The 26,857-nt window shown below is 52.7% G+C and overlaps 8 protein-coding genes across 8 annotated transcripts; 4 read left to right on the top strand and 4 right to left on the bottom strand.

Annotated features, from left to right (window-relative positions):
- Nucleotides 1-605: 605 nt before the first annotated feature.
- On the bottom strand, nucleotides 606-3,583 carry BKA78DRAFT_337296 (sugar porter family MFS transporter; the record flags this gene model as incomplete). Its single annotated transcript, XM_066890244.1, has 10 exons — nucleotides 606-1,121; nucleotides 1,388-1,701; nucleotides 1,755-1,840; nucleotides 1,887-1,962; nucleotides 2,045-2,068; nucleotides 2,117-2,366; nucleotides 2,415-2,806; nucleotides 2,863-3,022; nucleotides 3,071-3,336; nucleotides 3,525-3,583. 10 exons carry the CDS (start codon nucleotides 3,581-3,583, stop codon nucleotides 844-846), a joined length of 1,905 nt encoding a protein of 634 aa, XP_066743665.1. The 3' UTR covers nucleotides 606-843.
- A 1,840-nt stretch (nucleotides 3,584-5,423) lies between these two features.
- Nucleotides 5,424-7,797, bottom strand: BKA78DRAFT_284172 (alkaline phosphatase-like protein). The gene is made up of 6 exons (XM_066885684.1): nucleotides 7,391-7,797; nucleotides 7,013-7,342; nucleotides 6,703-6,960; nucleotides 6,511-6,650; nucleotides 5,786-6,453; nucleotides 5,424-5,717 (listed from the first exon to the last, which is right to left on the bottom strand). The coding sequence occupies exons 1-6, from the start codon at nucleotides 7,659-7,661 to the stop codon at nucleotides 5,447-5,449; spliced, it is 1,938 nt and encodes a 645-aa protein (XP_066743666.1). The 5' UTR covers nucleotides 7,662-7,797; the 3' UTR covers nucleotides 5,424-5,446.
- Nucleotides 7,798-10,141: 2,344 nt separating this feature from the next.
- On the top strand, nucleotides 10,142-12,257 carry BKA78DRAFT_344611 (uncharacterized protein; the record flags this gene model as incomplete). Its single annotated transcript, XM_066890465.1, has 4 exons — nucleotides 10,142-10,345; nucleotides 10,410-10,514; nucleotides 10,597-10,985; nucleotides 11,082-12,257. 4 exons carry the CDS (start codon nucleotides 10,142-10,144, stop codon nucleotides 11,833-11,835), a joined length of 1,452 nt encoding a protein of 483 aa, XP_066743667.1. The 3' UTR covers nucleotides 11,836-12,257.
- Nucleotides 12,258-13,026: 769 nt separating this feature from the next.
- Nucleotides 13,027-14,095, top strand: BKA78DRAFT_332087 (uncharacterized protein; the record flags this gene model as incomplete). Its single annotated transcript, XM_066889941.1, has 3 exons — nucleotides 13,027-13,093; nucleotides 13,222-13,628; nucleotides 13,751-14,095. 3 exons carry the CDS (start codon nucleotides 13,027-13,029, stop codon nucleotides 14,093-14,095), a joined length of 819 nt encoding a protein of 272 aa, XP_066743668.1.
- Nucleotides 14,096-14,384: 289 nt separating this feature from the next.
- Nucleotides 14,385-16,219, bottom strand: BKA78DRAFT_332089 (glycoside hydrolase superfamily; the record flags this gene model as incomplete). Its single annotated transcript, XM_066889942.1, has 7 exons — nucleotides 14,385-15,057; nucleotides 15,146-15,308; nucleotides 15,357-15,618; nucleotides 15,671-15,829; nucleotides 15,884-15,953; nucleotides 16,009-16,062; nucleotides 16,113-16,219. 7 exons carry the CDS (start codon nucleotides 16,217-16,219, stop codon nucleotides 14,385-14,387), a joined length of 1,488 nt encoding a protein of 495 aa, XP_066743669.1.
- Nucleotides 16,220-20,948: 4,729 nt separating this feature from the next.
- On the bottom strand, nucleotides 20,949-22,130 carry BKA78DRAFT_154987 (putative aminoacyl-tRNA hydrolase). The gene is made up of 4 exons (XM_066883004.1): nucleotides 21,924-22,130; nucleotides 21,683-21,873; nucleotides 21,360-21,629; nucleotides 20,949-21,286 (listed from the first exon to the last, which is right to left on the bottom strand). The coding sequence occupies exons 1-4, from the start codon at nucleotides 21,928-21,930 to the stop codon at nucleotides 21,131-21,133; spliced, it is 624 nt and encodes a 207-aa protein (XP_066743670.1). The 5' UTR covers nucleotides 21,931-22,130; the 3' UTR covers nucleotides 20,949-21,130.
- Nucleotides 22,024-24,483, top strand: BKA78DRAFT_332090 (Not1 N-terminal domain, CCR4-Not complex component-domain-containing protein; the record flags this gene model as incomplete). The annotated part of the gene is made up of 4 exons (XM_066889943.1): nucleotides 22,024-22,073; nucleotides 22,238-22,661; nucleotides 22,724-24,336; nucleotides 24,423-24,483. The coding sequence occupies 4 exons, from the start codon at nucleotides 22,024-22,026 to the stop codon at nucleotides 24,481-24,483; spliced, it is 2,148 nt and encodes a 715-aa protein (XP_066743671.1).
- An 850-nt stretch (nucleotides 24,484-25,333) lies between these two features.
- Nucleotides 25,334-26,469, top strand: BKA78DRAFT_155035 (uncharacterized protein). The gene is made up of 2 exons (XM_066883005.1): nucleotides 25,334-26,271; nucleotides 26,355-26,469. The coding sequence occupies exon 1, from the start codon at nucleotides 25,670-25,672 to the stop codon at nucleotides 26,216-26,218; it is 549 nt and encodes a 182-aa protein (XP_066743672.1). The 5' UTR covers nucleotides 25,334-25,669; the 3' UTR covers nucleotides 26,219-26,271; nucleotides 26,355-26,469.
- Nucleotides 26,470-26,857: the final 388 nt, after the last annotated feature.

Genomic DNA, 26,857 nt, shown 5'->3' on the forward strand with positions numbered 1-26,857 from the left:
GCCGAAATCCGGGAAAGATCAAGATGAGGCATCGCGAAGTCGCAAAGCCTACGGAAAAGGGCCTTGGTGCCAAAAATTCAAGCCTTGTCCGGCGACACGTGTGGAGTAAATGGCGACTCTTGAACTGCAGCAACCAAGCTGCAGTCAGCATCTGGAGGCCATCGGAGAATTCGACCCTGGAGCCTCATGCGATGATCGCGCGCATGCAACCTGAGTCAACGCAGGTAAGCGGCAGCGCGGACGGTACCTGTGACACCTGCTAGAAAGAGAAGGATTGTGAGCGACGTAAACGTTGAAGCATTCTGTTTGCTGGAAGCAGGGGTATCCGAAAGACAAAAACTCGAAAAAACCTGAAGGTACCGGCAATAGCGTGGAAAGAGCGAAGCGTGAGAGACGCGGCGTGAAGCGAGCAGGACAGTCGCCTCACTCGCTTCGGTTGCCTTAAGGGGTATAGACCAGGAGGCATCGTACTCGTACTCCCCCCGGTAGAAGCAACCATTTGTCAAACTCAGTGCAGAATGCCATGGAATCAGTTTTTGGCGAATTCAATTGCCTCGGCCTTGACGAGAGCGGAGAGAGTGACTTCGCAAACGTATGAATTTCACAGCGAACAAGGTCCTTGCAAAATTCCATGTTTGGTCATTACTCATTACTTTCCTTCTGGAACGAAAACAAATGGGAGGAATTAGATATCAAAGTCTCTTCGTTCAAGCCCATCCGTTCACCGACCAAACCTCAGTCCAAGGGGAAGAACAATCAAGACACAACTCAGTAGCGACAGCTCACGGAAGACGCCGCAAATCGAACCATCCTCACTTGCTCCAGCAAACAATAACTCCGCAATCAAGGAGCGGCCTTGACCGTCTCCGTACGCGCTCCCTCCAGGTCCGGATCGCTGACACCAACTGAATTCTCTTCCGACTGCGAAGCCGGCGCGTCGATTTTCTCAAAGTGGTACAGTTGCGGCTTGACCAGGCCCTTGCGCCGGAGAATGTATCTCTTGACGAAATAGGGCAGCATCTGATATAGCTGGAATGAGGCGTGAGTGCGAGTCGGCACCGCGAAGACGTAGTCGAGCTCCTCCAACGTTCGCTGCTTGGTCTCAGGGACGAAATGGAAGACTGTGAACCAACGTCAGTGACCGATAACTTTTCAACGTAGCCGCAGAGTGGGTGACGAGAGAAATTGCCAAGTGCAAGGCTTCATGATGATTATGAGTAGAGACAAGGAGTCTTCAAACTCCCGATGAGCTGAAGAAAGAGATGTTTTTCTTTTGTAGCACCGTCACAAGGAGCATTCAAATGCTTGTGCCCAGTGTGCGACGACTTTGGATCATGCTCAAGTTGAATTCCCTTCGTCACCTGCTGTTGCCGGAAGAGGGACTTACTCATCAACAACGCCAAGATATTCAGTCCAGCGTAAAATCCGAACGCTCCCTGTGGCTTGAATGCTCGCAGCATTCTTGGGAACGTGAGGGAAAGGACGCTTGCCCAAAAATTGTTCGTCGCCACCGCCCACGACATCCCCATTTCTCTGTGGGAAAGGGGGAAGCACTCAGCCGAGTACGTAAACGGGACGGGTCCTTCTCCTGGAGAGTAGAACGCCGCGAAAAGGTAGATGAAGAAGGCAATAAGCCCCAAATGCGCGTTGTTTGATTCGGGAATCCAGAAGCAGAATCCAGCGGCCAGCAGGGTCCAGAACCTACTTTAGTCAGCTTTTTTCATGTTCGAATTGAGGAGTTATTGGAGACTCGCATATTTGGGAAGGTAAAGTTAAGCAGATTGCGCCGTCCAAAGGTATCGATGGTCCAAACGGCCGGCCAGGCGAAGGTGAAGTTGACCTGAAAGGCATCAGCGTGGGAGCAATTGGGGGCGAAATTGACGTACCAGGCCAAATCCGAACGTTGCGAACAAAGACTCGAGAGTAGACGCTCCGGCGTTTTCGAAAATGGTGCTCGAGTAGCTACATGTACTCAAAGTCAGACCCTATACATGTTCAACAAGACGGGGGTCGAACTGCGGGGGTCGAATATGGGGACACTGACAAACTCATAATGTTGATGCCGCACCTATTCAAAGTCAGCAAACCGGAGATTCAACCGGGATAGAGAACATACATCTGTTGTGCAATCATGACAATGCCAGACGCCTGAGTGGCTCTCCTGATCCGAGGTATGGTGAAGAGCTCGCCAAAGCGGACGAACATGTTGCTCTTGGTCGACAAGCCCGCTTCTTCGATGAGCCGGACTTCATCAATGAGCTGAGCATTGATGTAGTACAAGTCACGAGCAGCCAGCAGGGGAGCATTCCGAAGGCGGAGGAGGGACTTGTACGCATCGAGGAATCTTCCCTTCTTCATGTACCAACCTGGAGAGTTTGTCAGCGGAAGGACCACGAAATGTGTCGAATACTCACGAGGAGATTCGGGGCAGAAGTAAATGCCGATGACCAAGGGAACCGCGGGAATAAAAGCACTCCCAATCTGGAGTCGCCATGCAACGTCGCCAACCTTGTACATTGCTAGGTTGGCACAAGTTCCAAGAAAAATACCAAATGCGGTCCAAAGCTGCCAGCTCATGACCAAACCGCCTCGAATAACAGCCGGGGCCGTCTCTGCTGAAAACACAGGCACGGTAACTTCCTTCAGACCCATCCCTATTCCAAGCAGGATGCGTGTAGCGCAGAGTTGACCCCAGTGTTGAGTGAGAGCGGAGCCGATGGGTGCGAGCAGGGAAAAAATGGCGGCGATGAAAATCGTCCCACGACGCCCGATGAGATCGTTCATAGGATCGGACAGCCAGGCCGCACTGTGGGTGTCTTGTCAAGGCGGCAATTTCGAGGCCTGGGGGCATTCTGTACTTACAACATGCAAATGGCAATGTATGGGAAGGAATTGACGAGACCAACGATCCACTCGTCCCTGTTGCAGGTGCCTTTGGGGCCGCAGACTTCTTCCGTGGTCGAAATGCCAAAGTCATCCGGGAACGACAGGTTTGCTCCATTTGAGCCAGTCTGGTCCCAGCCTGCGCATGGTTAGGCATAGAACAGTCGCGAAGGAGAAGGTCACCTACCTTGAATGGCAGCCGCAATGGAGTTCAAGATGATGGTAAAGTAGAGAGACCAAGGATGGTTCCAACGATGAGTCCGCTCGAAGCGTATGATTTCCTTGTCCGCTTCTTCCAGCTCCTCGACACTCTCAAAGTTCTTCGGGTCACGCGAGATCAAAGCTCCCTTTCGAAGGAGTGGTAGAATGTCCGTCATGCCGTTCTCCTTCGCAAAGGTATCAACGTCCTTCATCAGTTGCGGGACGGGAATGTCTGCGAGAGGGTTCCGGACCCTGTATTATCAAGTCAGCAAGTGGACTCCAAATGTACACGAACAAGGAGTCTCAGGCATCCGTTCGAACTCGTCAAGTTGAGAATTCAAAGTCCAAATGCGGGTGCGTAGGGAGTCCTCAGACATCCATCCGAAACTCTTCAACTTCAAATTCTGAGGTCGGACGTCATGGTGGGCTTTGTTACTCACTCTCCCGTGACATTTTCCGCGAATTCTTTGGCGGTGCTCTTGTGTCTCCCCGGGTCCATTTTCCCAACGTCTTCAGCGTGGACTCCGCCATTGTCGGTGTGCTTTCTGTGTGATGGTCAGCATTGAGGAAAGATCTCTCTGCGGGTAACCCACTCGTCATTGACAGTCGCCATTGTTAGCAATCGCGTGGATTCAAGTTGCGGGAGTGGACGAATTCTCCTTGACGACGTTTTATCAGTTTCAGAAGTATAGAATGTTTAGTGCCAAGTTTCAGTGACATGTTTTCACATGTGCATGTAGATGCGCGATAGACCAAGGGTCGGGAATAAACACAACCTGCATGTCACTCACCGCTATCGTGATGTCTTCGTCCACACCGTTTATGCAGGCGGTCAGTCGAACCAGGGTGCCTTCGCTACTTTTGCGAAACAGGGCAAAACATTCGCGAAGGTCGTCTTCGCAAGGGATCTGATTGGCCGAATAGCCGTCGCTTGGAGTCGATCATGCAAAACGTCAAAGCCACTGAAGCAGTAGTGGTGCCGACTTGGGTCGAGAAGGCGACTAGCGAAGACTTCCAAGAGTTGAGAGGGAGGATCCAAGCAGTCTTATGATATACCACCAAGCACGCCTTTCAACCCCGTCGGATATTTGTGGACAAATTCTTGGCTAAGCCTTGCTTCATAATTCCTACCCACTGTAACTTCTGTTGTCCGTCGAAAAGGGTCCGATGAGGCCTGTAGAAAACCTCCGGAAGCGGTTCTGTGTCATGCAGATCGGAAGTGAAGCCATGGGATCCATCCTTACGACCAGGTTTCAAGAAGCAATGGTTGGAGGATGAAAATTCTGTGGAGGGGGTTTAGGTGGTTTGTTGCGGCGAACAGTGTTGCTGTGGCTTGGAGCATCGCGGGGTCAAGTCGTCGATTAGGGTGGCCCGTTGCGGGGCTGCCCTGCTGCAAAGAATTTTGCGGGGCGCTAGAGGCGCCTCTGAGCCGAATCACAGTTCTCCCTATACGGAGTATGACGAGTCGTTGTAGCTGTCGAGTGGTCTCGGGAGGAATCTTCCACGCGGCATTGACTCTGCAGCTGTTAGCTCTCCCGTCCCACCAGCTTGACTCGACCAACAACTCTGTGCCTGCGCTCTCCGATTTTGAAGATCAGAACACGAGTTTAGCATAGCCCAAAGTGAACGTCATTCGAGCGTACGTCATCGGCTGAAATGTCCCAATTTATCTCCCTGAACTCTTTAAAAGAAATGTTCTCACCCGTGAGAGTCACAAAACTTACTGCCGGATTTTCCGGCAACCCGAGCTAGTTCGCATAGGGACCGAGGCAGGAGCTGAGATGCGAGTAGACTCGCGTTGCATCCGGGACGCGTGGGATAGGCCGGAATACAGAGCATCACTTTGTGCTTATCCAGTGTTCCCACAGAACTAAGGTACCAGGGACCATGCAGGATAAGGCGAAACGCTGACACAAAAGCCTCCTATTGGCTACAGGTTCAGCGATTGGTATACATATCCATGGCAAATGGAGTTGATATAGGGCGATGGCAAATTATAGTAACACACCCATGAAACAATTGTTAGCTAGAGTCCAAAAAGCTGTGATATCAAGGACATGTTTCTGCTTGGCATCATCCAATGCAAATGTCGGAATTGCGCGAGGTGTCGACCAAGGCCTGCCGCTCCAATGAGGTCCATCACTTTGATCTCTACCAGAATTGGGCTGAGGTGACAGAGAGTATGCAGGTAATGGCGGGACAATGTCGGCAAGCAGCAAAGGGCAAAGTCGAACTATTGATTCGATCTCGATGCCTCAACTCGGCTCGCTGCTCCTACATCGTTTCACGGACTAGCTCTGCTGCTGTTTGAACTAAAATCCATTAACATTAAACACAAAGCTTCATCTAGGAGTCTTCTCTTCTAAATCAAGAACTCATTGTCAACGGTCTGATTGTAGCCGAATGTTGCCAGGCTTTGGACAGTGTATCGGCCTGTCAAGGTGTTGTTCGTGATGTTGGTTTGCACTGTCCTTCCGTTCTTCAGCGTTCCGCTGGCGACGACCCCACCAGCCACAGGTCTTGAAAGAGCGTTGGCGTCGCGCAGGACGGTGAAATTCGCGAGACTGACTTCGAGTGCTGTGCGTTGGACCAAGGTCGGAATGCCGTAATATTTGGCTTTTACAGCGTCGTAGCTTCAGGATTGTAAGTCAGCTTCAAGACCTCCGGGGCTGCTTCGCGGACTGCTGGATGGTTGACATACCTGACATGAAGCTCGTAGTACCCACGATAATAAGAATCCTGCCATTGAAGCTCTCGGTTGGCCTCCACGAGCCACTCGCTGGTGTTCTTGGCTTCCCGCATGGTGACATTCTGACCAATAGGAGAAGGACTGCTGACAGCGGTCCCGGCAAATTCGACACCAATCGCACCGGCTCCAGTCTTTTGATCATAATCATGCTCGTCCAACCAGACGAGATCGCTTGCCCATGACATGTGGCTGTCCCCGGCCATGACAATGTTGTTGTTGATTCCATTCTCGTAAAGATGTGCAAAAGTCCGGTTCCGATTCGCCTGATAGCCGTCCCATGCGTCATAGTCGAGCGGATTTTCCGGGCCCTGGGAGATAGATTCGTTGATCCGAGAAAAGACTGTTTGAGACCCAATCAATCGCCAAGCGGCTCCCCTGGCATGGGATGCGCTGAGCTTTCGGTAAAACCAATTCTCCTGCCGACTACCCATCATGGTCCTGCCAACGTCGTTGGAGATTTCGTGGATGTAGTCAGTATTCCAATAAAGGTCTGTTATCGATCGGTCGTACTGTCGAGTGTCCAGCATGAAGATGTCCATGAGGGAACCGAGGGAGAATGTTCGCCAGATGCGCAGGTTGTCGTCCATTTCGACCTGACGGATTGGCATCCATTCAAAGTACTTTTTCATGTCAACAAAAACTGAAACATCCGCGCTACAACCGCAGTTTGCACTTACAGCTCTGACAGCATTCATTTTCCGTTGGTCAAAGGCAATGCGGTCACCTCCAAAGCCGGTAGAAATATCGTTCATGAGAAACGAAGCCCTGGTGTTGTTTTGGTCCGCCATCCCATCTCGGTACGTGTTGTCTCCGACCTCTGACCGCAAAAATTAGATCATTGTGTGACGGCTGCATGCCCTCAAACTCACCGTGATCATCCCACACCGGGATCCAGGGAAACATGGCAAAATTCTCAACTGCATCAAGATCCGACCTGTACTGCGAGTGACGTCTTCGATAGTCATACAACGTCCGAATTTCCTTGTCTGGAAGCACGCTGCGTCCGACTTTCCATCCATAACCGTAACCGCCTTCGGCGTACTCGTACAAGAAGTCTCCAAGATGAAGGACGTAATCCACGGAGTCTTTGCGAGCAACATTCCCAAATGCGGTGAAGTATCCAAATGCTGCCACGCAAGTCAGATCATCCTGCAGTCAAAATCGCAGATCAATACATACGATAGTTCGAGCACGAGTACACTGCCAAGGCTATGTCCGGTACCTCATCATTGGCGCCTGGGGCTGTCTTGGTCCTACCAGTGGGGCTTGTGTAGTTCGTTCCGCACACGCGGAATTGGTAGTAATATCGCGTGAATGATTCAAGACCACACGCCTCAACTTTGACCGTGTAGTCGATGTCGGAAGACGTATATGCAGTTCCCGAGGTCACTACATTTTCAATATTCTCATCCGTAGACACTCTGTACTCGACACAAATTGGAGCAGTAGACACGGGGATGGTTTCCTGTTGGTGATGGTCGTAAAGTTGAGTGAAACCGGGAGCTGTGACTGTGGCCTTCTTCAGCAGAATTTCCTGATAGTGGTCTCGTGACATACCCTTCTGCTTTGCGTTGTCGTACTTGGGCGAACAGCGAGTCCACAGAATCACCGAGTTTGGATACGGATCGCCTGAAGCAACACCATGTGTCCAATTCAGATGCGCTTCATCGACAAATCGTAAGCTTGGGTCGTGACGTTTAACAATCTTGTAGATTGGTAGACCAAGAAAAGGATGATGGCCTGATGGGCTGCCATAGCCAAGGTTGTTTATGTACGAGGCAGATGAGATTCCGGCAACGATAGCGAGTGTGACCGCAGAGAACTTCATGTTTTCAACGTGAATCACGAGCCAGTGCAGATGCAAGAGAGGTTCCAGACGCGATCAATGATACTTATGTCGTTTGACAGCCTGCGAGTTTTCCGTGAGGGCGGCTGAACAAAGCGGGAGGGTGGGCATGCCCGCGATGGCTAGCAAGGTTCAAGGGCACTCGTCCCGGCAGCAAGCGAATGAGACGATGAGGATTTGACACGCCTGCGCGCACAACGGCTAGTTGAGCTTGCTATCCCAGTTGGTGTCTTCAATGGTGTCAATTTTTGGGCAGACGAAAGGCGCGGGGTCGGCTGCTAGAGCTAGCGTTTACCAGGTAGTTGATGGAAACACGGGCCATACTGCGGAGGTCGAAACATCATGCATACAACAAAGCCGGGTAACAGTCGACGCACGTTTGGAGTCTCTGGCATGCGATTGACCGGTGTTGTTGAAGTCCGTCGGTACATATGAGCCGCTGACCAACACCTCCTCCCTTACTGGCTACCCCGAGCCCGCAGTAACGATAGACGACCGGAATCTGAGCCTCTTCCAGTCGTCATGTCCCGTTCAACCGTCACCAGGCGGTATTGTTCTTCTCGATGGCTCGATTTGATGAGATCAAAGGTGGAGTACAGACTTTCGGCGACGGGAGGGCCGTGACGACACCGACGTAGGAGAGCTTGGAGAGGAAGGAAGATGCGAAGACGCTCGGGACATTTCTCATCCGTTTCCTGTCTGGTCAATTGCAGATGTCGTTCCCGTCGCTCGACGCAGAAGAGGTTTGCAATGGCGGGCGTCCGCAGAGATGGTAACGCATGACACATATCCGACATGTTGCGCAAGTCCAAGCCGAGGACAGCAATGACAGAGGAGTTCCGAAATGTGTTGTTGGTGGATACGAAGACGCGCGCGGAGGAGAGGAGACGCGTCGGTCGGCTTCCTTAAGGGCGCTGAGAGACGGGATAGCCCGAAGTTCTTCCAGTCCTCGGACCGCTCGCGGATATCGCACGCGCCCACAACTTACTTTCCTTCGTCCTTCATCCGCCCAACTTGACGGCTGGCACAGCTTTTTCTTATGCTGCAATCTCTCGATCGTCCCAAAAAAAAAAAGCTCGTCAAATTCAGAGGTCATTCAGGAAGCTCAAAACTACTTGGCAGTCCTACTTAGCTGTCAACCCCAGCCGACCACACATTGCGACCTGGCTATCAGCTCGTCAATGCCTTCGTCGTCTGCCTCGACCGATGGATTCTCGGACACGCTGCTATCGCGATACAGTCTAGTCGACAAGAACTTGTCACAGGTGGTCCTTGGAGACAAACACCATGCTATTGGGCAGCAAAACGCTCTTTCTGGTCTATTCTTAGCTGGCTGAATCTCCAAACTCCTAATCCCCGGTACAGTCATGCTTCACACCTCGCGCGCTCGCCTGCAAAGCCCGGGCGTGTCAGTCAGGGATTTGTTGAAAGGTGTGGCTGTCCCGTCCCGTGTCAGGTCACCTCCAGCTAGTCTACCCGGAGGCATTTCCATGAGCACACGACTGGTCTTTCTCCGCCAGAGCACGACCTCGCTTCCCAACAGCTCAGGAGGAAGTCAACTGTCCGCATACTTGATGTTCCCTGAATCTCCTCATGCTGTGCTGGGATGCTCCTAGACAGTCAGGGCGTTCATGCACGCGTTCAAGACGCTCTTGGTCATGGTCGATGCGCAGTAAAGCTCAGGAGCAAAACGCCAACGACAAACGCCTCTTGCTCAAAACTTCGCGAGAAACAGCCCCGAAGCCGAGGACTACTAGAAGAAGCCAGATAAGTTGCGTTCGGGCACTGCTAATATATATCCGAGCTTGAACATCTGCCGCGACTTCACCCCCGTCCTTCTGGTCGACCCGGGCGCCGCTTCGCTTCTGGAAGCTTTTCCATCAGGCACCGTCCTGTCTGGCTGATCAGTCTTTCAAGCCTTGCGAAATCTTCGCCCACATGTGAAACTGTTCCCAACCTTGCAAAAACACCCTGAACACCGCCAATCAGACAAGAACGGTCGCCTCTTCTGAAAGCAGCAGGAAGCTTTTCTGGACAAAGCCGATGAATTCTGGTTTGAGCAAGGTTCCTGATAGTCTCACGTAAATTCTGTTGTGGTTGTACTGAGCATGTGGGGCCGTAGGTCTTTCACACCATGTCCTGCCTCCATCAAGCATCTTAGTCACCAGTTCTGCGTGCGCGACAACTCTTTTGCAAGCTTACTCACAGCCTGTCTGCGAATGAGAGAGGTCCATGCCAGTGCTCTCTTTTAAAATGACAGCAACGGCTTATCCTTCGCGCCGTTGATTCTTCAAGGGAGAATAAGGTTATTGTAACCGAGAACTCCGGCAGTCGAACCTTAACACGCCCCGAGGGCAACGTCTAGTCCTCGCCCTATCTACCACTCTCAAACTCCTCCGTACGCTCACTCACTTCAGTTGTTGGTCGGTCGCGATTCGCTGAGCGTCGTGGGCGACGCAACCATGCCTCTGCCTGCCGACTTTGAGGAGACGTATCGATCCCGACCGCCCAATTATGACAATCCAGAAACGCGGAGGGGCTTGCTCTTTGGGGTACTCATACCTTTTGCGGTAGTGATGACAATGGTCGTAGCCGGTCGTTTCTACAGTCGCGGATACGTCAAGCGCATTTTTGGACTCGATGACTGGCTGATGGCAATCGGATGGGTAAGTGAAATCATTGACGGTTTTTATTAATGTCGACAAATGGTAACATTGATTGCGACGAAAGTTCTTCACGCTGGCCTGGGCAATCACCATCATGGTCTGTACACGATGGGGTCTCGCAAGACACCTATGGGATATCAAACCGCACTGGTTCACAGTCATTACAAGGGTACAACATCGGCTCTTCTCTCCTGCTCAATCAAGTTTTATTAGTCCACCGCCTGTTGCGCAAATACTTATTCTCTACCTAGGTTAAACTTGCGTTCGAGATCGCGTTCGTTCTTGGTGTCGGCTTTACCAAAACCTCAGTCTGCTTAGGTTACCTTCGCGTCTTCCCACCGGAAAAAGGCAACTTATGGTTTTGTCGATGCGCCATCGCATATACACTTCTCTGGATGGTCTCTCTGTTGGCCGTGATGATCCTGCAATTCATCATGTGCTTTGCCTCGCGCGACCCGCATTCGCCACAGTTCAGGACCAAATCGTGTCTCAAACATCACGACTTCGTCCTCGCTGGAGGCGCTCTCAACACTTTCAGTGACCTTTGGATTTTCTTATGGCCTCTGCGATTCGTGTTGGGCTTGAAGCTGCCAAAGGAAAAACGATTCGGGCTGATGATCCTGTTTTCGCTTGGCCTAATGTAAGACGACGCGCTCCCAACCAGGGAACATGTTTTGATGTTTTTTGGCCCATTTTCCAACCCCACATTCTAGCCCGTACTGACATGAACACATAGAGTCAGCGTCGCCGGAATCTGTCGATTATGGTACTCCTCGGTATTCTTCAAATCAAACGACATCTACTGGACCGGTGTCCATAACTATACAATACTATGCATCGAAACGAACCTGGGCGTAATATGCGGCTGTCTTCCTTGCTGTCATCCAATCTTGGTAAATATCTGTCCGCGCTTCCGTTGGTTCAACAGCCAGAGATCTCCGCGTGACTCAGAGGACGACATTGACGGCACAACTCAAGAAGGCACCAGCAGCTCGCTTGCCGGCCGAAAGACTACCGATACACCCTTTGGATGGTCATCGACTGGCAGCAAGACCTTGACGTCGCAACGTGAAGGAGACTATATCGAATTGAATTCACTGAAAGGGAAGACTCCGGAAGACAGGAGTTCTGAAGCCACGTCCCCAGTCCACGAAACACCAGAGCCGATAGCGGAGCCATCACACAGGCCGGCGCCACGAAGATTCGACACGACGGACTCGTCATATTTTGAGAGAATTTATGGACTGCAGCGTGGGTCTAGTCTGCGACAACAATACGTGGACATGGGGGGAAGACCATCGGTACAAAGGGGTCTCAGCATGCAAAGCGTCCAAGAACGGCTCCAACTGAGCCGAGGAATGAGTTCCAATAGCGCCAACTACAGCGTCGGCAGAGCACCAAGCATACGGAGACCCTCGTGGGAATTTAAAGAGGTGGATTTTGGCTACAGTTGGGAGGATCCTCATCCAGGACGGAAAGTAATCATTTGACGTTATACCCCCCATTGGCGCGTTTTCTTTTGATTTGGTCTTTTACAACAGGCTTCGGTTCGGGCAGCTTTCCCTCATCTCGCGAAGGCATTTGGGTCATTCGGAGTTTTGAGGCTCCCGGCATGAGACGACTTGACGAGCACGAAAAGCACTTCTTTTGACGAGCGTTTTTGATTTTTCCCGAGATATCCATCCAAACCTTTTGTATTGATACCCAGTATCTTTTCGCGTGCCGGCTTGTTGGCAGCTTGCGTTTTCAACAACTGTTTCCCGGCATTTTCCAGTGGTCTTTTACGCGGAGACCTTGATTGGAAGTTCACGGGAGCCCTGCTAGCAACATGTTCAGCGCATTTGTTCATGTCGAGTCCATGTCGGTTGGACAGCACCCTGTATCATACTTTCTCTGCAAGACCATCGCCTGAATGGGCTTCCATCAAAAACTCTCCTTAGGTATCTAAGAGATCTACATTTAACTGGCTTCGGATTTACGCTTAATGTCGCCCCTACCGCAACAAGATCGACCACCATCCACCTCGAAGCATCCGGCGCCTTCCCTCCAAGCTGCAACTCGGACCGGACACGATGGACAACAAAATCTCCGTTCGTTCGCGGCCCGATCCGGCGGCCAAACGCTAGCGATGCCAATCTCTGAGCAACGGAAAGCCACCACCGTAGCTTACGAGAAGATCGTGAGCAGCTGAACACGTCGATTGGCTGCCTTTGCGAACGGTTGCCCATGGCTTCGGTCATCAGCTAAAAATGGCATCGAATGCTTCTTGACGATCCGGTCTTTCCCCGACAAGAATCCAGCATGTGGACGTCACGATTTCCGCATCAACCCAACTACATACCCAACCCTTCTGATCAGGCAGCGCGCTTGTCTGGCCAACCGAAGTACACCGCCATGTCGTTGTCGCGCGCGCCGGTTCCTCCAGCTGCCTTGCCGGGATAGTACTTGCAGGGACGGCGCGGCAGCGCGCGTTGGCGAACACGTCAACCCCTCATCCCGCGGTAGCTCGACGCACTTTTTCTTTCAGCTGTGTTTGTTTGTTGACGGCGCTTCTGCGTTGATGCTCACCGCATAAGTATCGCTGCCCGGCTGGCTGGAAAAGCTGGCTGGTTGCAGCTTTGGCTTTGCGATTTTTTGCAAACGCTGGAAGAGTGCACGACTTCCTTCCCGTTTCTGCAACAATGACGTCAACTTCGGAGAGTCCCCTTGGTCTCCTCAGCAAGACCCTGAGCGACAAGGTTGCCATTGGTACGTACATTGCGGCAGGGAGACTTCAAAACTTTTGCCCCTTTACGTTGTTTGCGAAGCTGTCGGCACTTCCCCTCGCAACGCCTTTCGCGCAAGGAAACAACTAACCTCACACCTTCTCCTCATAGTCACAGGCTCCAGCCGCGGCATTGGCGCCAGCGTCGCCCTGCGCCTGGCCCAACACGGCGCCTCGGTCACCATCAACTACGTCTCATCAGCCTCGCGCGCCGAAGAGGTTGCAGAGAAGGCACGCTCGCTCGGCGTCAAAGCCATCACCGTCAAGGCCGATGTGACGAAGAAGGAGGAGCTGGCGCAGCTCTTTGAGCGGACGAAGAAGGAGCTCGGAAGGGTCGATATTGTCATGAGCAACTCGGGCATCGAGCACTTTGGCAGCTTGAGCGATGTCAAGGAGGACGAGATCGATGCTGTCTTTGCGGTCAATGTCAAGGCGCAGTACTTTGTTGCGCAGATGGCGGAGAAGCATATGGAGGATGGTGGGAGGTTGATGCTCATCAGTAGCGTCTCGGCTGTCATGGTAGGTCCGCCCTTTTCTCTTTTTTTTTCCCCCTCTCTTCTTCTCTCTTGTCATCGTTTGCCTGAGCAATCCCACAAACTTCTGCACAAGATTCGCTTGTCACAGGACTGATCTTCCACTAGGGCGTCCCCCGCCACGCCATCTACGCCGCCAGCAAAGCCGCCATCATCGGCATGACCAAATGTCTCGCATGGGATTTTGGAAGCCGTGGCATCACCGTCAATTGCATAGCCCCCGGGGGTGTTGTGACTGAAATGTATGAGCAGCAATCCAAGAACTATATCCCGGGAGGCGCCGACATGAGCATGGAGGAAATCAATGCGCGCATTTCCAAGTGGAGCCCTCTCGGTCGACCGGGCTACCCGGACGATGTGGCCGGCGTCGTTGCTCTGCTGTCAAGCCCAGAAGCCCAGTGGTTGACAGGTCAGACGTTCCATGTGAGCGGTGGTGCGCATATGGCGTCTTGAGAGGCGTGGTGGAAAGAGGTGGATGGGATGTAGCGTTTTTGCGGCGCTCGGGTTTGGTTTTGGAAAGCAGGCTGTCGCTCGTTGATATGTAGCCAAGAGAATCGCTGGTCGTATTATGGTGCGTCGCGAAAGAAATGGCGACTCCAAGGCGGTATGGGGTGCTTGAATGCTCCCTGTAGCTACCCTTTCATAAGCTTAAACATCCAAGTCTTTAGGGAGCAAGGTGTTTGATCACTCCCTATGCATATCTTGATTTCAAAATTTGGATAATAGCCGTCATTCATCCACCTCATAGCCCACAAATACCGCTCTCACTCAACTTGTCCTTGGGGTATAGCACCCGCGGCAACCCACTTTGCATTGCGACTGGTACCGTGCCATCGCTCGCCGTGGTCAGCGTCGTACACGTCAACACCTCGACTACCTGGGTGCCATTGTTCCATCCCGTGCTCCCCAGATTCAGGGTGTACGCGGCGCCGCCCGCGCCTAAATTGCTCAGAACAGTAATGACCTGCATACCATCATAGCCCTTGCGCAGCGCCAACGTGTTGGTGTCGTTGTAGATCGGGTAGTTCATGTACGTCAAATAGTCGGCATCAACATACATGGCGTGGTTGCGGATCTGGTTCACCGAGGCGGCGAGGCGGTACAGCGGGGAGCTGGTGTTGTAGCCGCTCAGCCAGATGGCGGCGCGGTTATCCGGGTCGCTGGTGCCGGCGTAGTGCTGCTCCTGGCCCTGGTAGAGGATGGGGACGCCGTCGTGGAGCAGCGTGAAGGTCATGACGTTGCGCGCTTGCGACAGATCTGATGTGAGCGATGCGAAGCGTGTCACGTCGTGGTTTTCGGAGAAGGTGCCGAGGAGCGTCGAGTCTTTGCATGTGGATTTGACTGTGTTGATTTCGGAAGCGAGGTCGGAGATGGAGCCTGAGGAGGATGTGAAAGTGCGGGTAAGGGGGTAGTAGCTGCGTGATAGGGGTCAATTTTGTGGACACGAGAGCATTTTGATAGGAGAGTGGCAGATGCGACGCCGCGAAAAAAGGGGAATCTTACATCGGATAGTTGAGCACACTGTCCAGCACCTCTTGGTACGGACAAGTGTAGGCTGGGTCGCCGTCAAAAACTTCACCGGTACAAAAGACGCCAGCGGCAGTATTGAAGTCAGGCCAAAATGATTTGTCGACGTGTTTGGCCGTATCGATTCGCAACCCGTCGACTGTTTTCGATTAGTTTCCTTGTCCGCTCAGAAGTTGTTAGGACTCACTAGAATAGTTCGACACGAGTTCCTTGATCCAGGAGTTGTAGCCTGAACTGACCGTCGAGCTCTCTGTCTTGAGATCGACTAGTTCGACGTTCGAGTCGCCGAGCCAGCAGTCCTCGACGTTGTCTTGGTCGTCGTAGTTGGTGATTTCGCAGTACGAATGGTAGTCGTCCTGCGAGTTGAACGGGTTGAATTTGCTGTAGTCGACCGTTGTGTAATTGCCTGCCCAGCCATTGTGATTCGTCACGACGTCCACCATAAGGTACTGGAGAATCGGTTAGTACCTGCAGTATGCAAGCGAAACTGTAATGACGTACCATGTCGCGATCATGGAGTGCGGTAGAAAGCGCTTTCAATTCTTCAGCCGTGCCGAAGTTCTCATTGAGTCTATACAAATCCTGCTGCCAGTACCCGTGGTAGGCCTCTCCGACTCCGGTGTCACCTTCCAGATTGTATGTGATGGGAGAAATCCAAATCTGCGGGTCGTTGTGAGCACGTGTAAGGAGACTGGTGCAAATTACAATACGTACAGCAGTAAATCCCATGCCCTGTATGTAGTCCAGTTGATTGATGATGCCCTGGTAAGAGCCGCCACAATACCTGCATCATGATCAGATTTGATTTCACCGTGTAGACGAGGACTCCCAGAACATACTGTCGTGCGGAGGCATCGCAGCCAGCTGTGGTACTATTGTCTGCGCGAGCAAATCTAGAGTCGTCAATAAAAACGCTGATTGTCGAGACCCCCCACTGACTGACCTATCCGTAAGCACCTGGTAAATGATCTTTGAGCGCCATTCCGCAGGCGTGGCCGCGGAAGCGGTACACCCGAAAGCTGCAGCGGCAAGGAACAGGGGTATCTTCATTGTTGATGACCTGCAGCAAGCCGGCGCTGTCGAAAAATGCAAATGCAGCGCTCTATCCCAAAACGACAAAAATTCAAAGATCTAGTAAGGTATGAAGTGTGCAGCTGTTCAGGTCATATACAGAGGCGACGCAAGCTCCGAGGCGCGCAAGGCAGCAGGGCCCTTGTCGACGGGATCCGAGCGAAGCAGTCTTTGGCGTCTTCCTTTGGCTGGGGCCGAATTAGAGCGCAATCTCCTTTTTATGTGGCCCCCAATGTTGCACGTTGCTTCGACATCCAAATCACAAGCCACTGGTCATACTCTTGCACTCAGCTGGCCCCAGGATGATTTCAAGTCTCGCCCGAGTGGAGGAAGTGGGTCTTTCGCCAAAGTCGGCATGTTTTCAAAAGACGTCTTTTAGGCGTCGACTCCGTTGGGCATGTCCATCGGCGGAACTGGCTTGAATTTCAGAGCGAGAGTAGTTTTTCCGTGACCAGAGTTAAGGTGTTTGTACGGCAGCTTCGCTGGAGTTGGCAGGTCAGGTGGAGGACGGTGGAGTCAGCTCGCGACGCGTGACGGATAGGGAGAGGCGTGCGTTGGTTGTGATTTGCTCATGCGCCGCGTTTCTCGCCCGTAGCGTGGCCAAGCTCAGGCCCGTCTCTCCGCTCGGCCCGGACCTCGTTTTTGCGGGGACAAGTAACCAGTGTCCTTCCTTTTGCAGACAAGCGACTTGACCTTCTAGAAACCTGGGCTTTCTTTGGATCTACAGTGGCATGCTACCGTCCTGATCTTTTCCTCGTCATGGACGCCCGAACCTCCTCCCTTCTTTTTCCACCAGCGATGGTATCACGTTTTTGCCAAGGAAGTAGTTATGCGCACCGTGCTGGATAGTATTGCGTCAGACCAAAACATCTGGGAACTGCCGTCGCCAGCCTCGGTACTTCGCCAGTACATGCCACTTTTAGATCCAAGGCCATGTGGAGACACCATGCGACAGGGCAGATAGACTGCTTCTTCACGATGTACTACCAGCTGAGTTGTTCCTGGCAATATTCTATGTCTTAAGCCGAATCGGAGCTCGCTTGAGTAGCCAGGTTTCGCCAGGAAGAGCTTGGAAACTGAAAAACATGGGAACTTCTCATTCCTTGTTGAGCATTCCATTCTATTCTTGACGTATCCTCATGCGAAAGTTTGGAGAAAGCCTTTCGAAAAGAGCAATCCAAAATGTGCCTTGTTGGGGAGGAACTTGTCTGTTTTGATGAAAGCCACAGTGAGAGTGCTGGTGACGTAGGTATGGCCAGTCGGAGGAAGCATCCATGATCTTGCGAGCCGTGATCCAGACGGTGAGTCCCGAATGTGCAGCGCCAGGAGTTTGCCAGACGGTCTGCAATCCGACAAATGAAAAGTGGTGGCGAACAGATCCGAATCATTTTCTTGCCGAGCGATGCAAGATCAACGCCAGCGAAGCACTGCTCGGACGGGAGATCCCAGAAGGGCGTAGGTGTGATTCTGCGCAGTGCGACTGCAATGGTCCGGGACGAAGAAAGAGAGTCACTCCACACGGCAAACTTCAGGCTTTCCCCGGCCCAGTCTGTCGGGTTTGTGCCTCAAGGGCGTTTGAGGTACAATCTTTGGAAATCTTCAGCCGCGAAGATGGTGGCTGATGAGCAGTCGCAACTCAATGCATGGGGGTCTTACGGCAAGGTTTCTCGCGTGTCCCATGGTGTTTTCGAGCGCCGCGTGGTCCAGCCAAATCTCTGTGCCACGAAAGGACACTCTCGCCGGATCACCTTCGACAAAATGGTCAACTGATTGGTTTGCTTGACGCGAAGAAGGAGCCCAAACTCCTCGCGCAGAACACATCCTCGGCATGTGATGTGATGTTGCCCCGTATCAAACAAGTGAGATCCAGCCTTGGCGACCGTGGACACGGTGTTTGGTATCCTGTGGGACAAAGATTAAACTCTCTTTTTTGCCGAAATCGGGCTCTTCTTCCGTGGCTTGGGCCCATAGTGACGCACGAATGCATTTCCAAGGAACAGGAGGCCAGAGTTGCTATCGTCAGCGTGGGCAATTCCTGTCGTGCCCCCTTCGTTTACAGTCACATGCCTCTTTCCGTCCGGGTCAAGCAGGGCACTTGCGTTTTGAAGTGAGGTGGAATGGCGGGCGTCGCAAGCCACGGTGCCTGCGCTAATGAACCACTGGCACGGCGAGATGGGATAAAGCCGTGGCTACGTAGATGTTGCCGTCGCACATCTTGACGCCTGGGTACGAGTATGCTTTGCATGGATATCTCCGAGGCGAATCAGAGGTCCCAAAGAAACCGACTGGCCCTGCGTGCTCGCGCCCGGAGAATTTGGTTACACCCCCGATATTACATGGAGATGTCTGGTAATTCGAACTGCGGCTCGACAGGATGGCTGAAATATTGAGATTGCTAAGTAGAAGTACAGCAGTTGCATAATGTAGGTGCAAATCCTTCATGCTACCAGAGCAGAGTTGCTGGAAAGGCGGTGCGAAAGCCACGATGCTAGACGCACATTGCTTGGATGGATCAAGGAGAGGAAGGCGAACGAAGTCCGCAACAAATATCCACATGAATGGCTCGTTCAAATCCGAATAGACCTTTGAGCAGAAAGAATAAAATGCTCCAAATGCATGTTGCGCCGTCCGTTGGCAAATTCAGAGTGAGATCGCTTTTGGCAAAAATGCAAATTGCGGGTCTGAGTTTCGTGCAACAGTCCAGAAAAAAAAGGACGATGAGTTTTCAGGTCCCGCCGCCTTTCTGGTTCTTGTCTTCTCTCTTGACGTCTTTTTGCTTGTCGCCGAGTCTTTGGTCGAGCGAAGATCCGTAGCCACTGTAGCCACCGTACCCTCCGTATGAGTTGGGAGAGCCGGCCAAGGAAGTAGTTGCTGAGGTGTTGGATGATTTACTCGGGCACTGCCGACACATCTCTGTTACTACTCCCATTCCTTTGCAGTGATTGCAAATCGGATTGCGATATCTGGTAAAGTGGAATTAGAACACAATTCGTTATCAGACGACTTTGGAGCGCTACCCCTGCGGATGTCCTGCACAGGTGGGACAAGTCGAGATCAAAAGACCGCCGACACAAGCATGGAGGTTTGAGGTTGTGTTTGGTTGAGGATCCGGTTGAGACCGGGCGTTGCTCGCCCAAGAGTTGGACATGTTGGAAATTGTTCGTGCACGGGGACTGTGGTGTGTAGGTGGATTGGCTGGTGGACGCTGAGTATCCGAGAAGGAAGGATTCGCTTGATGGTTTTATTCTTGACAGTTTGGTATCGCTTAGACGTCGAGGTCTTGATGCAGGTGTGGTAGGAGTAGGGGGTGTAGGTGCATACTCCTTTTATAGGATGCTGCATCGCCCTAATGCCCATTGAACGGTGTTGCAGGCCCGCTAGAGCATGTATGATGAAGTCTCTGAACCACAGACTGATGATGAAGCGGTGTCAAGGACGGACAGCGGCTACGTCGAATCCTCGGACGTAAGTGCAAGATCAGCAGTATGCGTCATGTGGACAGCGCTGCTGCGGTGTCTGGAAGTTTTGCAGATTCGTTGACAACTTTTTCTCAAGTGCTGGATCCAGTGGTTGGTAGTGGCCGTCATAGTAAAGTATATCACGATGTTCTGGACGAATAGGAGACCAAGGCCTGGGACACAGGAGTCGAAGTGTCATATCTTTCGACACGAGCCTTTGCCGCCGTGCTGCTTGGTGCCCTGTGGCAGCTGAGAAGTGGTGCCTTGAGTAAGCACGATAGTGCTGTAGGGAGAAGTCGGCAGACCAGAGCACATGGCCGGGTTGGAGTCGGGCTCCGAGCACCCTCCAGCGCCGTTACGACATGGTGATACTTGTGTTACGACCCCACTGCGTTTTATTGACCAGATTGAAAAACCAAGAATAAGCCAATTCGTCGCCCAGGTCCAGATTTGCAATGTCATGATCAATTTTTTACGCTTTTTGGTTCCTTCCGCAGTAGGGAAATGCAGAGCGTGGCGGCTGAAACGATTCTGCAGCGCATGATTTTAGTCGGTGTGATACAACTCCAAGATCAGAGTTGGGAGGGCTTGCGGTCAGGCAGATCCGCCGGCCCGAGGGGGGACGGCCTATTGGAAAGGACGGCTTCCATTTCTCTCGCTTCTGTGCGACATAACGACAGGTTATGAGCTACGCAATCGATTAGTAAGATGGTACATGCGCATGTTTTCAGCATTGCATTTTGCTGCAGTCGAGCCTGGAAGCAGTTGGCTCCCGCATGTCCATGTATTCGACGGTATTGGAAATTGAGCTCCAGCTAAAAGCGGGCGCACATGGCCACTCTGTCTCCAACTGCATCCAGATACAACATGACGACGCCGGACTCCTGGGACTCCTGGCGCAAGAGATCAAAAGCTTGGCCACGATACCTCTGGATGAGGGATTTTGAACCATCACTTTCGACACTGCTGTGGCGTTTTCCCAGACAAGAAGGATCTTCGGAATCAAACAGAGGTAGGCGTCCCGTACCGATGTTGTGTACCCAGCAACGGCGCTCGACAACTCGCTCATATTGAACCATGCAGGTTCCCGACAGAGCGGTGAGCCACAAATTCCACTCGAATCAGGTGAGAAAAAGGTAAGGCCACGCAGAAGGACAGGAGGGCATATTCCTAAGGCTATCAGAGGTAGCGGCCTGCTTCTCGTAGACTGCGGCACGGCATGGGAGACTGTATGCGCCTAGCCGCAGAAGGTCGGCAACCCTCGAGTTTGTGATACAGATGACGTATAGGAAGCTCGACTTCCGGACCCAAAAGTTGTCCTCGGATAAGAAGCCAATTCGACCTGGTTATGTGTACACTGGATAGGTAGCAGAGGCCGGTTTCGAGAAGCGCGACCTCGTCTCTCTGCTCATCGGCAAAAGTTCCTGATGGTTCACTCAAGTAATTCAGCCGGGATGTGGAACTCCTTTTGGATCCTTCCGATCTTGGTCATCAGCTCCTCCAGCTTGATGCGATCGGGGTTCGTCGAAGGGTCCTTTTCCCCAGGCGGTTCCATTTTGGGTGGATCGGTGTCGATTTCCAACGTCACCTGCAGAAGTAAAAACGTCAGCAAAGAATGCCGAGCGTGTTACGACACGGGTGAAAGCGCTGGAGATATATACCGCTTCATCCTCGCAGTTATAATCAACACCTACCGGACCATCGTTGACTAGGGCGACGTCCATCATAGCTTGGAAGATGCCATCTTTCACCTTGTCCTTGTCGTAAAGATCCTGGACCTTTTTGAAAAAAGAGCTGTACAGCTCCCGTGCCTGATCCTCTCCCGCGGACCTGTGGAAGCTGGGCTTACTGCCTTTCTTTGTAGATGCAAGAAGTGTGAATTGTGAAACGCAGAGGACCTCTCCGCCAACATCACGAACATTCTTCTTCCACTGCAAGAGGAAAATCAATGGAGGAAATTTCAACTGGACAAATATGCTCATACCTTGCGCTTTTTCTCATCGGCGGTCTCATCGTCCCACATATTCAGCTTCAAAACCTTATCGGCCATCTTCTCACATTCTTTTTGCGTGTCATCCTTGGCTACGGCGGCGAAAACGAGAATGCCCTTTCCTATGCTCGAGACCAGCTTGCCATCAACGGTGACAGAGGCACTCTTGACGCGCTGCAAAACAGCTGAGGTAGGGTTAGCTGCAGGCGCATAAAGCTCCGGCTGCAACGCTCACCCTTCATGGTAGCAGATAGGTTGATTTGCCCGGCGGAATCTTGATTGTGTCACGTGTAGCGCAGTGTCTCTTCAGAGAAGCACACGACGGGACCGGGCGGATGGGCGCGCAGTCAGAATTTGGAGCGGCAAGCTGCCCGGGCGCGTCAAGGTACAGGTAGTGGTATAGGGCGGTTGCAGGACGTGGATGGAATTGGTGATGGTGTTTGTCTGGCAGGAGCATTGGCCGGGATCCTCACAAGCGCTCGGGCTGCAAACGCGCCGGCATTTCGCCGATCCCGATACCTTGCGTCCCCATTGCGTTTGTCTCCCCAGACCTTCGATACAACAGCCTCTGCTGTCGACCACTTGGAAGAGTGACCGATATTCACGCTCCGCCGCGCGCCCGATTCATTCCGACGTCCTCTGCCTCACCTGGCCTCGCTCCACCGCGTCGCTACGTCCCATCCCACGCGCTTGCCCCACGAGGCTGCCCTTTGCGACCATGGCAGCCAGGAAACTCGCACAAGAGATCGACCGATGCTTCAAGAAGGTCGCCGAGGGCGTCGCGGCCTTTGAAAACATTTACGAGAAGCTTCAACAATCATCAAATCCCGCCCAAAAGGAAAAATTGGAGGATGCTCTCAAGAAGGAAATCAAGAAGCTGCAACGGTCGCGAGACCAGATCAAGGCATGGGCAGCTTCAAATGATATCAAGGACAAGAAGCCGCTGCTCGATCAGCGGAAGCTGATTGAGACGGTACGTCCCGGCTCCCGGACGCGTCGGCCAGCCAATGGAACATGCTACTGACAATGATATAGCAAATGGAGAAGTTCAAGGCGGTGGAAAAGGAGATGAAGACCAAGGCATACTCGAAAGAAGGTCTCTCGGCTGCCTCCAAGCTGGATCCCAAGGAGAAGGAGAAGATGGAGGTATGCGACTTCTTATCAAACATGGTCGAGGAGCTCGAGCGACAAATCGAAACCACCGAGGCCGAATCGGCACATCTGTCAGCAAACCTCAAGAAGGGCAAGAAGGACACCGCAAAATCGGAAAGAATAGCGGAGCTTGAGCGTACGACTGAGAGGCATCAATGGCATATAGGCAAGCTGGAACTGGTGCGCCGGTCGTTAGAAAACGATGGCCTCGAGGTGGAACAGGTCAAAGAGCTGGAGGAGAGCATCCGTTACTACGTCGAAAACAACCAAGAGGTCGACTTCATGGAGGACGAGGAACTCTACGACGACCTCAACCTGGCGGATGGAGAGGACCTCTTCGGCATGGCAGCCGATGCGGACAAGGTCTCTTCGCAAGATACACAATCAGTGCAAGACAATGAGCAAGACGAGGGACCAAGAGGTACAGCAGCACCAGCAGGAAAAGGCAAGGCTACTGGAGAGGCTGCAGCAGCGGCTCCGAGAAGGCCGTCAACACAGCTCAAGTCGCCTCTGCCAACGTTATCGACGCTGCATACACCGGCACCGAGTAATTCAAATGGCGTCAACACTTCCAACATGAAACCCGCGCCACTTCCGACGAGAGCCCCCGGAGAACCTCTGAAGTATGCATCAGCAGCGGCGGCGGCGGCTGCAAGCGACAAGAACAACGTGGGTATAGCACCATTACCACCGCCGCCAGGAGTCCAAACCACGCCATCCCTTACACATGCCACCGCCGCAAAGTCAAGTGCTGCACCATCTCCTGCGGTGTCCCACGCCCATCCAGCAACAGTTGCGCAGACGAGCCACCGGCCCCCCGTTGCAAGCGCCCCGAGCCACGACGGCACCTCAAGTGGTCCCATCTCGGCCAAGTCACCCGCACTCAGTCACTCCAGCGCCGCTGCACCAAGCGCTGAATCCAACAGCGTACCGCCGACACCAGCACAGGAAAAGAGAGTTGCAACACCAGCGAAGGCCGCCAAGCAAGCAGAACCATTGGATCGCATCACGAATGGAGAAAAGCACCCGCAGCAGGAAGAGGAGGAATCGGTGTTCCACTTGCCGTCGAGCTTACAAGATCTTCTCGAGTCGTTCGAGGCCACGAAGGGCGATTTCACCACGTATCCGCCAATTGACGAGCGATCCTTGGCTGTGTCGGCCGACCAAATGCCCAGTTCCAACGAGGTGGACAAGCCCCGCCACTACAAGCCTCAGAACCCGTACCCGTACACGCCGAATCACTACCCGCAAGAACCGCTCGCCATCTTTGACGACCCAAGGCTGTATCAACGCCTCGACACGGATTCTCTGTTCTACGCTTTCTACTATCGTCAAGGCACCTACGAGCAGTTTCTCGCGGCAAAGGCGCTCAAGTCTCAAAGCTGGCGGTTTCACAAGCAATACCAGACTTGGTTCCAACGACATGAAGAACCCAAGTCCATCACTGAAGACTATGAGCAGGGCACGTACCGGTTCTTCGACTACGAGAGCACTTGGTAAGTTGTCCCATCACCCGCTCCGGCTAGTCGGGATCCCGCCCCTTTATGTCGCCTAAATCTTGCATTTACTGACAGGTCTACAGGATGAACCGCAGAAAGGCAGACTTCAAGTTTGCTTACAAATTCCTTGAAGATGACCTCTAAGCTAATCCGTCTTGCTAGATCGAAGTGTGGAATTTTCCGTGCCTCTCTAGCATGGTGGAGCGGCGAGTGGCCGGCAGAGGATTGAGTCAACAACCTATCGCTGCCATTGGTTTGAAGGGGAAACACGGAAAGTCGCGAGCCTGTATGAGTTTATTGAATTGCTTGGTGGTTGCTTTATTTTTGGGCAGCAGAAGTGCACGAACACTCAATCGTAGCCTTGCTGATGGAACAATGTTGGCGCAATGTTCTTGTTGGCAGCCCTGAGCCAATCGCTGTGTGCTGTCCATTGTCTTCTTGTGTGACTGAACAACTCCAGACGATATTCAACCTCCAGACGATATTCAACCTCCAGGCGACATTCGTTTCCCAAGAATCTTGGCCCAACCATCTTGGGACGAGCTCTACTGACGCTGAAGGGCGCATTCACGTATTGGCCGAGAGACCATTGGCCGAGAGACCATTGGCTTTTCGAAGAAGTCTTGAGATTCTCTCGTCATGCCCAAGCTTGAGGTAGGAGCCTTCAGACAATCGACGGCAACGACTTGCTGACGCCTTTTGAGCGCTGGTACTCAAGTTTCCTTTTCTCGGCGGAGGAAGCATGGCAAAGCTCCCCGACTCGAGAACGAGATCCCGCTTGTCCATATCTAAGCCACCTTTCCATGGCTGATTTCCCAAAATTTTTCCATGCCTCAAGCCAAATTTCTGTGTGGGTCTGCACAAGAGGAGACGCCGGGTGTCTGAAAGGATTGTATCTTCATTCCGTCGCCCGCGATTTGGAGACGTGATCCTAGCGTCCAGTTTCTTGGTATGTCATGAGCTGTCGACAGAGCTTTGATTCCAGACGGCTTGGGTTCCAGGCGGCTTGCAACATGCAGGACCTGTTGAACATTGTCAATCGGGTCCGTTTCTCACGCCCAAAAAGATTTTGACCCTTTCGAGGCAATGGCCGTTGTGCTACTAACTTACATGACGATGCCCAAGCAAGTCAATATATTGAGCGAGGACTGCATTGACGTTTCCACCGCAAGCATCGTGTCGTCCAGTCATTCGCCTTTTCCAAAACAAGAGAAAGCCCCTCCATGTCAAAAATGGGGGGGCTGCGATCGCTAACCGCCCCTCAATCAGCCGAGTGCGAGCGCTCATCTCGAGTCCTAGACCCTCCGTGCAGCAGCTACACAGGGATTACATGACGCCTGTGAACGGACATTCTGCGTTTTTGCGCAAAGTATTGGTGCCTTTGCGGCATGGTAAGACGAATGATCAGCCGCAAGACAGCGAAGCATCCTTCCTTAGGTTCGTATATAACGTGCGTAGTGTTGCTTCTTCGGATTGCGCTTTTTCTCAGTTGCTTCATTTCCAAGTCCCCCTCGTTTTTCCGTCGCTTCTTTTCAGCCTTGCCCACGCAAGCGCCCAGGGCGCGTTTTCGTCGGCTCCAAAGGGTATGATCGGTGCCGCAGCGCTTAGGCTTGCAGCAATGGGCAGCAGGTACAGAGAAGTCGTTTCGTTCATTTGCGCGAATGGGTCACTGATTTTGGCACAGTTAGCAACACTTGACGGCTGGCCAATGAGAAATCAATATACCCTACGCTCTCAAGTCTGCCATGGGCAAGAGGGAGTTACCGAAGAAGGAGGAGGGAACCGGCTCTGCTCCGGACAATCAAGTACGCGCCCGGTCGAGCGCGATCAGCTGAACGACATGACGCGGATGCTCTGTTCCGGGAAATGGCAGGGCTAAGCAAGTTCCCAATGCCACCCCGACGCTTCGCCTCATCTTGCCGAGGATTCTTTGTACGCCTGACTATCTTCCTTTCTTCCCTCGGGCCCAAATATGCCTGTGGAGTGCAACCACGTAGACTAACAGGTCACTGAAGGATACCGTCGACGACACTAGCTGAGCACCGGTAGCCTCACCAATGCACTGGCGACTCCAGCAATAAGCCACTCGCTTGACCCCGGACATCGGAGAGTCTCCATTCTTGACCTAGGGTGAGGATGCGGACGCTCATGCTCCGGCCGGTAGCTTCTCCGTGTCTTGATCCGGACGTCGAATCGTGAGTGGATCAGCGAGCACCGCCAGTCCGACTTGGTTGCCTCACTGACACAGGTAGCCTGCAGGACGGCAGGCAGGCATTGATGCTGGCCAGATGTGGCTTTTCATGAGCCGGGGAAAGTGTCCATGGCTTCGCCAGTGCTGACACACACAGCCAGGCGCGTGAGTGCCGACCACATCCTCTTTGGTGGACACTGAGGACTGACTGAAAGACAAGGGTTCGAGGGCTCGACAGTGCAGACGCCGTCCGTGACCCACTTTCCTTCTTTCTGCAGATATGCAAGTTGAGCTGCTGCCATCACATTATGCCGTGAAACTGACGGG

Source organism: Phyllosticta capitalensis (assembly GCF_038381095.1).
Source record: "Phyllosticta capitalensis strain CBS 128856 chromosome Unknown BKA78scaffold_6, whole genome shotgun sequence".
Classification (NCBI taxonomy): Eukaryota; Fungi; Ascomycota; class Dothideomycetes; order Botryosphaeriales; family Phyllostictaceae; genus Phyllosticta; species Phyllosticta capitalensis.

Coding starts and splice junctions, on each gene's coding strand:
- BKA78DRAFT_284172 (XM_066885684.1), bottom strand. CDS start 7,661: ATGAAGTTCTCTGCGGTCACACTCGCTATCGTTGCCGGAATCTCATCT. Junction 6,454..6,510: donor AAATGAATGCTGTCAGAGCT/GTAAGTGCAAAC, acceptor GACATGAAAAAG/TACTTTGAATGGATGCCAAT. Junction 5,718..5,785: donor TACTACGAGCTTCATGTCAG/GTATGTCAACCA, acceptor ACAATCCTGAAG/CTACGACGCTGTAAAAGCCA.
- BKA78DRAFT_154987 (XM_066883004.1), bottom strand. Junction 21,630..21,682: donor CCGATGAGAAAAAGCGCAAG/GTATGAGCATAT, acceptor TTCCTCTTGCAG/TGGAAGAAGAATGTTCGTGA. Junction 21,287..21,359: donor ATAACTGCGAGGATGAAGCG/GTATATATCTCC, acceptor TTACTTCTGCAG/GTGACGTTGGAAATCGACAC.
- BKA78DRAFT_155035 (XM_066883005.1), top strand. CDS start 25,670: ATGACGCCTGTGAACGGACATTCTGCGTTTTTGCGCAAAGTATTGGTG.